At 47.5% G+C, this 10,867-nt stretch overlaps 1 protein-coding gene across 1 annotated transcript; it reads right to left on the bottom strand.

Annotated features, from left to right (window-relative positions):
• Positions 1-410: 410 nt before the first annotated feature.
• EAH_00049910 (DNA-directed rna polymerase I largest subunit, putative) lies at positions 411-9,038 on the bottom strand (the record flags this gene model as incomplete). The annotated part of the gene is made up of 13 exons (XM_013391321.1): positions 411-660; positions 778-1,902; positions 2,430-2,585; positions 2,835-3,055; positions 3,272-3,478; positions 3,943-4,110; positions 4,500-4,995; positions 5,593-5,738; positions 5,933-6,068; positions 6,502-6,949; positions 7,628-7,842; positions 8,021-8,487; positions 8,652-9,038. The coding sequence occupies 13 exons, from the start codon at positions 9,036-9,038 to the stop codon at positions 411-413; spliced, it is 4,422 nt and encodes a 1,473-aa protein (XP_013246775.1).
• Between the last annotated feature and the right edge of the window lie 1,829 nt (positions 9,039-10,867).

Genomic DNA, 10,867 nt, shown 5'->3' with positions numbered 1-10,867 from the left:
ATATATATATATATATAGGTTTATTTTATTTATATGCTGTGTATATATTCTCTAACAATACTCGCAGACGCTCCTGTTCAAACAATTATAATAAATATATATATAATATATAATATATATAATATATATAATATGTTTATCTATTTATTTTATTTATGTACATGGGATGAACAAACGCACATCGACAGAAAAACTAACAGAACAAATAAACAAATAAATAAACAACAAAACAAACAAACAAATTAATGAGTAGATAAAAACAAATAAACAAATAAATAAATAAATAAATAAATAAATAAATAAATAATTGTTTAAGTTTAACCACCGAAAAGAAACAAAGATGCGGCTTCTGCTGCTCCACTACACTCACAAACCCTAAACCCTAAACCCTAAACCCTAAACCCTAAACCCTACCTGAGTAATGATGGAGGGCGCCAGCAGCGCTCGTTGTTTGCTTGCAGTTGCAGCAGCAGCTGCTGCTGCACTTTGCAGTACATAGCGCTCTGGGGAATCGAAAGACCCAGCAGCAAAAGCAGCAGCAGCACTTTGCTGCTGCTGCTGCTGCTGCTGCTGCTGCTGCCAAAGCCAAGAAGGATGATATAACTGAGGGCGCAGATATCGCGCGCTGCCTTCAATTGACCCCCCGTCGGGAAGCGCCACCTGTGCATACACCCCAGAGCAGCAGCAGCAGCAGCACGTTGCATGCAGCAGCAGCAGCAAAGCCAAACATATCCTCTCATCCTATAGACAGCTGCTTCGTGCATACAATCTGCCTACTGTTCCTTCCTCCTGCTACTGCTGCTGCTGCTGCTGCTGCTCCTTGCTGCTGCTATTGCTGCTGCTGCTAGGATGCCTGCAGCAGCAGCAGCATATCTTTTGTTGCATGTGAGCTTCCAGCTTCTGCTGCTTCTGCTGCTGCTGCTGCTCCTTGCTGCTGCTTCTGGTGCTTCTGCTGCTGCTGCTGCTGCTGCTGCTTGGAGACTCACCACAACGTTAGGTGGAGGGAATTTCAGCTGCGACGAGAGGCTTCCACCTGCGCCTGCCGCCTTGCTGCTGCTGCTGCTGCTGCTGCTGCTGCTGCTCAAAGGCTGCATATGAAGCGGCAGCAGTCTCTGCGTTTGCAACAGCTTCGCCACCCTTGGCAGCTGCTGCTGCAGCAGAGAAGATGAACTCAGCAGCAGCAAAAGCTCGCGCTGCTGCTGCGGCATCCCTTGCATGCGTCGCAGCACTTGCAGCAGCTCTCGTAGCTGCTGGGCCGCAGCAGCAGCTGTGGGGCGCACCCCAGCAGCTGCAAGCGGCAGCTGCCTTTGCCTGAGCAGCAGCCATGGATTCAGCTGCTGCTGCTGCTTCTGCTGCTGCTGCTGCTGCGTGCTGTCCAACAGCTCTGCAGCAGCATCAGCGAGACGCGCGAGAGACAATTTCTCTGCTAAGACGCCTGCAGCAGCAGCAGCATCTTCTGCTGCAGGTGAGCTTCCATCCTCTGCCCCTCCTGCTGCTGCTGCTGCAGTTGCTGCTGCTGCTGCAGCCATCTTTAGCAGCGCATGCTTCCTGCGCTGCAGCCCTCCCTCACCATCACCAGATTCAAATGCAGCAGCAGCTGCTGCTGCTGCTTCAGCTTTCCGTTCTGCTGCAGCTGCATTTTCTGTTCCTGTCCCCGTTGCTGCTGCTTCTGGTGTTGCTGCTGCTGCTGCTGCTGCAGGTTGGCGTTTCTTAGCAGCAGCAACGCGCTGCTGCAGCCGCTGATGCGCCTGGTCAGCAGCACAGCCTAAGTGCGATGACAGCCTCCAAGCAAAATGCTCTTGAAGAAACGTGCCGGCCTCGATAACTTTATTTATTAATTCTTTTCTTCTCTCCATGCCCTCCGTCCTCAACATAAAATCAGCAGGCGACGTCGTTGCGCCGCTGCAGCAGCAGCAGCAGCAGCAAATGCAGCAAACGCAGCAAATGCAGCAAATGCAGCAACAGCAGGAGCAGATGTAGATAGAAAAGCAGCAAACGAAGGGGAACATTGAGCAGCAAATGCAGCAGCAGCAAACGCCGCAGCAGCAAATGCAGCAGCAACAGATGCAGCAGCAGCAAACGCCGCAGCAGCAAATGCAGCAGCAACAGATGCAGCAGTAGGGGAGAGATGTAGCAAGCAGCGTATACACCGCAAGGAAGTCATAAATAACTGCAGCAAAAAGAAAGAGTCCTTGCTTCGGGTGTACATACACCTAAAGACGCCTCTTTTAAAGGCCGGTTACAATGCAAATAATTGATAGCTTCAGGTGTATATACACATCAGAAGGTTTGTGGGGTGTGCAGGAGACAGTGAAATGAGACGTCAGGATAATATTTAATAACTGAGGTGTACGTACACCGCAAAACGAACAGATGCATGCATGCATGCATGCATGCATGCATGCAGCAGCAGCAGCAGCAGCACTCACTACATCTTGAGGAAGCAAGAGAATAAAGCGCTGAGGCACTGCAGCAACATCGCAGCAGCGCGACCGCCCAGCAGCAAATAAACGCAGTGCAGCAAACCCCCGCTGCTGCTGCCAAACTGATTCTTATCAAAGACACCCTGCAACAACTCCGAGTCCCTGCAGCAGCAACAGCAGCAGCAGCAGCAACAACAACAACAACAGTAGAAGCAGCAACAAATAAACAAACAAACAAACAAACACATGAAAGAGAGTAAGACTAAACAAATTAACAGCCAAATAAATAAACAGATGAATAAATAAATAGATAAATAAATAAATAAATAAAATAAATAAATAAATAAAATAAATAAATAAATAAACAAATAAACAAATAAATAAATAAATAAATAAAGAATGTAAGCCCACCTAATAATAACCCGACCTTCTTCTTTCTCTCCGTCTTCTGCACCTCCCCAAGCATCACCCGGTGTCTTTGATGATGACTGTAAATTAATACCTTTATAGCCTTTTAACGCTTCTGCTGCTCTTTTGCTGCTGCCGCTGCTGCTGCTGCTAGATGCAGCGCAGCGGCGGAGGCGAGTGCGGGCAAAGCCATCGACGAGGGTCTTCAGAATTGTTGTAATGACCTATAAAACAACACATACTTTTTATTTATTTATTTATTTACATATATATTTGTTTGTTTAGTTTATTTGTTTGTTTGTTTATTTAATTGTTTTAATCTTTCTTTAGTTTTTTGTTTGTCGTTTGTCTCGCGCATTTACTCGCACTCTTTGCTGAGTTGCTAGGTTCGTGCATAAACCCTAAACCCTAAACCCTAAACCCTAAACCCTAAACCCTACCTGTTTGCCCGTCCAGAGGCGTTTCGGCCAGACTACTGCAGGGGGCACAGTGACGATATTCCCCATTTGGCTGCTGCTGCTGCTGCTGCTGCTGCTTGCTGCTGCTGCTGAGATTGTGAAAGAAGACTCTAAAGGCTTTGACCGATCTAAAGTAATTCGCACGCCGCCTCCCTGCTGCCCCAAATATCGTTCTAAGCCAACGTAGACCTGCAGCAAACAGCAGAAAGCCGCAAATAAAACAAACGTAGAACACGAAAGCAACAAAAATAACTTAAAAACAAACACAATTAACTAATTAATTAAATAATTAATTAATTTAAATTAATCATTTAAATTTAATCAATCAAAAACATGCACGCATACACTCAAATATGATCAAAGACAGACACTGTACAAACGCAGGAAGCACTTAATATACATACACCCCACGGAGGTGCCTATACACCCCACAACAACTGCCTGTACACCCCATAAAGGTGCCTATACACCCCACAACAACTGCCTGTACACCCCGTAAAGGTGCCAATACACCCCACAACAACAGCTGCCTATACACCCACAGAAAGGCGCTATGCACCCCACAACAGCTGCCTATCCACCCCACGTAGCTGCCTATACACCTCAAAGCAGCTGCCTATACACCCGGCGTTTGAATGGCATGTGTGTCTCACAAGTGTTTGGTAGCTGTGAACATCGAGAAACGTATCTCTGCATGTCATGATAGCCCCAGCGAGACAATAATCTTGAATGAGGCCTCTAACTAAATCTCCGTTCTTCGGCACTGTAAACTGACAGTCGGCGTTTACTATTTGACAAGCTTCAGAACGCGCAACGGCATCCTGCAGCAGCAGCAGCAGCAGCAGCAGCAGCAGCAAGAGTAGCAGCATCAGAAGCAAACGGGGTAGCAGCACATGCACATGCTCCAGCAGTAGACAAACAGAGCTAAAGACGCAAACAGCAGCAGAAAGAGCAGCACCGCTAGGAGAAGCAGCGCGAGCAAGTTATATAGCAGCAGCAGCAGCAGCAGCAGCAGCAGCAGCAGGCGTTGCGTAGCGTAGCGCTGCTTGCGCCTCATTTTATTTTTTGGTTGTCTCTTCTTTTTTTCAGCGGTTCCTTCTCGTGTATGACTGCAGCTGCAAGTGTAGCTGCTGCTGCTGCTGCTGTTGCTGTTGCTGCTATTGTTGCTGCCAGTGCTGCTGCTGATGTTGTTGTTGCTGCTGCTGTTTACCTGAGGGACATGAAGATTCATCTCATCTCCATCGAAGTCAGCATTATAGCTGCTGCAGTTAACGAAGTTGATACGAAAAACGCGTTCAGCGATTTCTTTTTCTGCCTTTGCTGCAGCAGCAGCAGCTGCTGCTGCTGCTTGTTGCTGCTGTTCTCCCTCTTCCTGTTGCTGCTGTTGCTGCTGCTGCTGCATGCGTTTTCTTAACAAGCTTTGAGTAACTTGTCTATAAGACCCATCCTTTCTCTTAAGTCCTGAAGCCTCTAGAAATGTATTAATATGATATTCACGCGAAAGAGGATAAGCAACTTTAACAAAGTGTGCCATTAGAGACAAACGATGAAGAGAAGGCTGCCTATTCATTAATACTACATCCCCATCTCTCAGGTGTCTGTACACCTTAAATACACCTCCATCACAACTGCCACCAGCAGCAAATGCTTCGACTTCCAGCGCTTTTGCTGCTCGCGCAGATCGAGACATAAACTCCAAGTTAAACCTGAACCGCATCACAAACCCTAAACCCTAACCAACCCTCATAAACCCTAATCATAAACCCTAATCATAAACCCTAATCAACCCTAGTAAACCCTAATAAACCCGAAGAAACCCTAATCAACCCTAATCATAAACCCTAGTCAACCCTAATACACCCTAATCATAAACCCTAATTAACCCTAATCAGCCCTAACCATAAACCCTAATCAACCCTAATCAGCCCTAACCATAAACCCTAATCAACCCCAATAAACCCTAATCATAAACCCTAATCAACCCTCATACATTCTTAGAAACCCTAAGAAACCCTAATTGGCTCTAATAAAACCTTGCAAACCCTCATAAACCTTAATATACCCTAATAAACCTTAATATACCTTAATAAACCCTAAGAAACCCTAAGGAACCCTAAGAAACTCAGCATAAACCCTTAAAAACCCTTAAAAACCCTAAGAAAAAAATGCCTCCAAAGAAATGCCGAAAATAATCATACAACATATTGAGGGGCCTCGGAGAGGAAAAGAGCGACACTCAACGCCAGGGAAAGAGCAGGCAATCCATCCCATACCCTAAACCCTAAACCCTAAACCCTTCTTACGTGTTTCCTTTATCGTCCTGAAGCGCCAGAGCCCCTGGGTGTGTATTGGGGCCATTTCGAATCATTTGACTCAACTGCGCGGCATTGAAGGCTGTCACCGCCTCTGGAACAGACAACTTCATTGCAAACTCCAGAGGCACCGCCACCTGCGCAAACCCTAAACCCTAGTAAACCCTAAACCTTAAACCCTAAACCCTAGAGCACAAGCCCGTAGTCCCGAATGGCACAGTGGAAGGGAAAAAAGTAACCCCCTACCAAACCCTAGCCCGAAGCCACAACCGTAGTTTCCAAACCTAAACCCTAAACCCTAAACCCTAAACCCTAAACCCTAAACCCTAACCTCATTAGGGGCCAAAAGGCCATCAGGTGCCAAGACAGTGCGCGCTGCATAGTTGACGCGTTTGCCCTGCATGCGCTGTCTGATGGCGCCCGCCTTCCTCTCCATCCATTGACGAATGCCAGGCGGAGCTGCTTGGCTGGGCACCCAAAGAATCAAACACAATATATATATATATATATATATATATATATGAGTATGCACGCATGTCTGTATACATGCATATAAATATATACTGGATATATACATCATGCAGAAAGACAAATATATATATATATATATATGCATATATTACATATATGAGTGTATGTGTGCGCATAGATATGAATATATACCTACATATGGATATACACCAGTTAGCAATTAAAAAGGAAAACAATATAAAAGTAAGCGCATGGGCCAACGCGTTGCACCCTGTTGAATGATATAACGCGGTGCATGTACAGCTGAGGGCGTGCATGTGCATCCGTTGTCTATGCAGGTCAAATGAGTGCAATATATAAACACTAACGGTTGTAAGCTGTCTATACACCTGAGAACAGCGGGGTGTATGCACAGATGGGAATGCGTACGGCTTTTCAGCTCTGGTATTGTCAACAATTTCATTTAATTTGAGTTGCAGCTGCAGCGCGTAGGTGCTGAGCCATTTGCCTCCTCCTGCTGCATGTTGTTCGACGAATTCCTGCAGAAGCTGCTGCTGCTCCGGCGCCAACTGCTGCTGCTGCTGCTGCTGCTGTTGCTGCTGCTGCTTGTCTGTTGCTCCTGTGAAGAGCGTAATCCACTGCGTCGGGTCCTTTAGAGCTTCTAAAGGGTTTGGATGTTTTAATACATTGAGAGCAAACTTTAATTTTTCGTTAAGTCGAAGTATATCCTGTAGCTGCTGCGTGCGTGGATGCAGCAGCATACCCCCTGCACCCCTCATTCCTAACCCTCTTGCTGCTGCTGCTGTTGGAGGCCTAAATCTGTTGGCCGGCACCGCCAAAGCCTGCTGAAAGAACACCGAGTGTCCTAACTTAATCGCTGCGCAGTAATGCAGAAGGATAAAGCAAAGCAAACATACACGGAGAGACAACACAACATGTTTAAAGAAAAAACTCGCAATAGTCCCCTCTGTCTCTGTCTCTGTTTCTCTTTTCTCTGTCTGTCTCTCGAAGAAGAAGCAACAAGAGGGATAAAATAAAACAAAGCGAAGGCAAACGCCATCCAGAAATGCCAGTACACTGCATAGTATGCAGAGGCAACAGTACTATAGTAGCAGCAGCAGCAGCAGCAAAAACAACAGCAGCAGTAGCGGCAGTAGCAGCAGCAGCAGTAGCAGCAGCAGCAGTAGCAGCAGCAGCAGTAGCAGCAGTAGCAGCAACAGCAGCGCCTGACTCATAGGAAACAGGTAGTTTAGCAGCAGTCGATCTTCATCATAAGAAAACAGAGTCTGCAGCAGCGGGAACAGCTGAAAGCCTTGAAGCTCCACGCAGCCAATTGCTTTTCCCGTCCGGCCTGCAGCAGCAACAGCAGCAGCAGCAACAGCAGCAGCAGTCATGCATAAGTGATGCGTGCTCGTGAAAGGAGAGTACATACACTGCATGCATGCAGCTGTTTTTTATAAGAGTATTCAAATTGCATGCATTGATTTGGGTTTATTTGTTTGGAGTACACAAACAAAATAAATTTATTTTTTTTTCATAGATGGCTATCACTCACTGTACTTTAGGCAGCCTTCATCGGGGTGAACGCGGCTGTCTGCTGCTGCTGCTGCTGCTGGTGTTGCTGCTGCTTCGCTGCTGCTTGCTGCAGCATCTTTATTAAACAAAGACCCCAAAAAGCTGGTGCCGGTATATGGAAGAGATAATTGCCAAGGCCATCGCAACTCCACCCCTGAACCCTTCGGCGCCAGGTGTACAGACACTGCATTCGCGCTGCGCATACACCTCACACAAAACCCTAAACCCTAAACCCTAAAGCCCTGGGCGTCTCGAGGTTGGGCTCTAAGTCAACGAATCCTCCTGCTGAGAATGGGGTCTGCACACGGAGTCTCTAGCCTTTGGGGTTTAGGGTTTAGCGTTTAGGGTTTAGGGTTTAGGGTTTAGGGTTTACACGCCGCAGTAGCTGCAGCGAGGCACTGCTGCTGCCTGCTCAAGAACTCGGCTGCGGAAGGCCCGCCACGTGGACACCTGAAGGCTGCTGCCACTCAGATCGCTTGCAATATGCTGCAGCATGAAAGCCTTCTTTGACTCTGCTGCTGCTGCTGCTGCTTCTGATGCGCCCGAATCCGCCGGGTTCTCCAGTAGCTGCTGCTCTCCAAGCTGCTGCTGCTCCTGCTGCTGCTCCTGCTGCATGCGAGCGTTAAGTTCTGCATCGACAGCAGCAAATATCTTCAGTATATCCGACCTCCTTTTAAATTCCTCTGCATCCCCAACGTTGCTGCTGCTGCTGCTGCGAGTCACAGCGGAGTCCATTAGCTGCAGCTCCTTCAGCAGCAGCAGCTGCAACAACTGAAACCTCTTCGCCTCCAAGCCCTTCTGCTGACGAGGCATCCGTAGCCTACGGCATTGCAAACAAACCTGAGAAAAGACAGCAGCAACGGCAGCAGCAACTGCAGCAGTAGCAACTGCAGCAACAAGGAAAAGGTCGGCCGTCTACCCTAGCTGCAGCACCGGCCAGAACTGCAGCAATAGCAGCAGCAGCAAGAAGACAGCAGAAGAAGCAGGAAAGTTTTAAGACTCACTCCCTTGAGGAGCTTAACAAGAGAAGGCATCAGAATCGGCTGCAAGGCTGGTAACTCGAGCTCTATGTGGCCGATATGGCCTGGGCAGCTGCCGGAGGCCCCGCAGGTGCCGCATGTTTCCCTTCCATCGAAGACCCCCATGCGGCTGTCATGAAGCCCCCCTGGAACAGCAGCAGCAAGCCCTGCTGCTGCTGCAGCTGCTGCTGCTGCAGCGCCAGTTGCATCGGCTGCCCACTGCTTCTTAGAGCCAGTACTCAAGTCTGGAGCTGCAAAGGCAGCAGGAGATACAACACGACAACAAGATAACTTGCGGATTTCTTCATCTCCTAAAAACTCCAAACGCGCCGACTTGACGTTCGTTGAAACCACCAAATTTGGATCCGGCATCTTCGTCGTCGCTGGAGAAAGCTGACTCCTGCTGAGGGAAGGTGAACGTTTAGGGCAGCATGGGGGAATAAACAAAGAAAAAAGAGCAAACCCAACCTAAATAATCTAAGGATACCGCAAGAAAAACTACAGAAAACACGAAGATGAAGATGTTCAGAAACTCAGTCACACTGCAGCTACCGTCAATACACCTGAAAAGCCGGCCGGCGGCCGCCTCCCATTAGTGCCCGCTGCCTACTTGATAAATATAAAGAGTGAAAAGAGAATTAAAAGAAAAAAGAATCTAAGCTAGTCAGCTTAAAAAGCCCAGAAGTACGCCACTGAAATCAGCATCGAGTCTGGGGCTGCAGCGCCCGCGCGAACAAAATCTGAACGATAACGTAAGGGAGAGAAAGCTTAATAAATAAGTTCTTTTATTAGTCTTCTGGGTTTTCTATTCCATAATTATTTAATTCGCGGCAAAATAACGGCAAAATGTTAGTAGATAACGTCAACGAAGCCTCGCCAGCCTACGCCTGGCGCCTGCGGGGCCCCCCATGTGGGGTCGCAGGGGCCTTGTGTCTGCGTGTGTATTTGTTCAGATTTTTTTTTAGTAATGAAAACGTTTTATCTAAACCAGTTTTATTTCGTATGGAATTGGGAATCTAGCATTTGAAAATCTCCGCTGTTTTTGTTCTCTACTCCTGTGAACTCACATAGCCAGAGCCTGTGGAAGAGAGGGCTCATCGTCTTGCTAGCGATATCTAGAAATATTGGTCCCTACAACAGTTTGACAGCAGTATATAGAAATGCCCTTTAAACTAATTGTCAACAGCTTCAATACTCGCTTTTTTCTAGCCGTCTCCAGCTCAGTTACTGAAGCTGCAAACCTTGAAATAGTTTAGCCTGTCTGACCTTGGTGCTTGTGTTACTATGCTCAGCCGAGCCTCCTTGCTATATGCACGAATACTATAGCGAGCACTTAAAGGCTTAATTGCCTTTCCATATCCATCTTCTGCGCAAGTAGAAATGCACGTACCAGCCTCATAGACCGTGGTACAGGAACGAGGAGTGCACAAAGGCATATGAGGCCTTTGCCTTTCCCCACCGTCCGCAGGGCCTTGTGAAACTTTGCCCAAGCAACCTGCATGCTGGAGGATACGTCTTATCCTATGCAGGAACCCGAATCCAATGCATTTTGACTGTGTTGCAGCGCATCAAAAATTCCTCAGGAAAGGTTGATAACCCTCCATAAGCATGATAGCATCATATGGCTAAGAAGAATACGGCTGAGTGAGGGGGAAGTTCTTCTTCCTCTGTAGGCTGGCATTTTGTGTTGCACTGATTTCATTTCCCCCTAACTCTATGTAAAAGTTGTACGTAGCCCTTCCACCATGGAGTACTGGCCAGATAAACATCTGGATCACTGTGGTGGCGACCAACGGCTGGGTGCCTCGTCTCGCTAGAGCGAGAACAGTAGCGACCACCCATTAGGTTTAAAGTGTTTATTCGAAAAAGCTCTTCATGGAGAATGTTACGCTCGCTGCAGAGTGGGGGCGGTGAATGAATCATCCGCGTCTCCGGAGATGTGGCTTCATATTCAAAGTGCACCGAGAAGGCTGCAGTCTCTATTACCTTTTTTTTTGATAGCGTTATTTAACAACGGGCACCACCTTCCGGAACCACTTCCAGATAACGGATGCTTTCCGAGCTGAGCTGAGCTGCAGGTTGGTCCTCAAGCGGCAAAGGGGCAGCAGGCTATGCAAGCATTGTCAGCGCTTAAACCAAGAAACCTACTGGTAGGTCTTTATATCATGAAGTATCAGTTTTCCTGTGGATCCAGGCGGCCT

This window comes from Eimeria acervulina, genomic scaffold (assembly GCF_000499425.1).
Source record: "Eimeria acervulina Houghton genomic scaffold, Eah_scaff819, whole genome shotgun sequence".
NCBI classification, from domain to species: Eukaryota; Apicomplexa; class Conoidasida; order Eucoccidiorida; family Eimeriidae; genus Eimeria; species Eimeria acervulina.
This window is presented reverse-complemented; position numbering and strand designations above follow the sequence as displayed.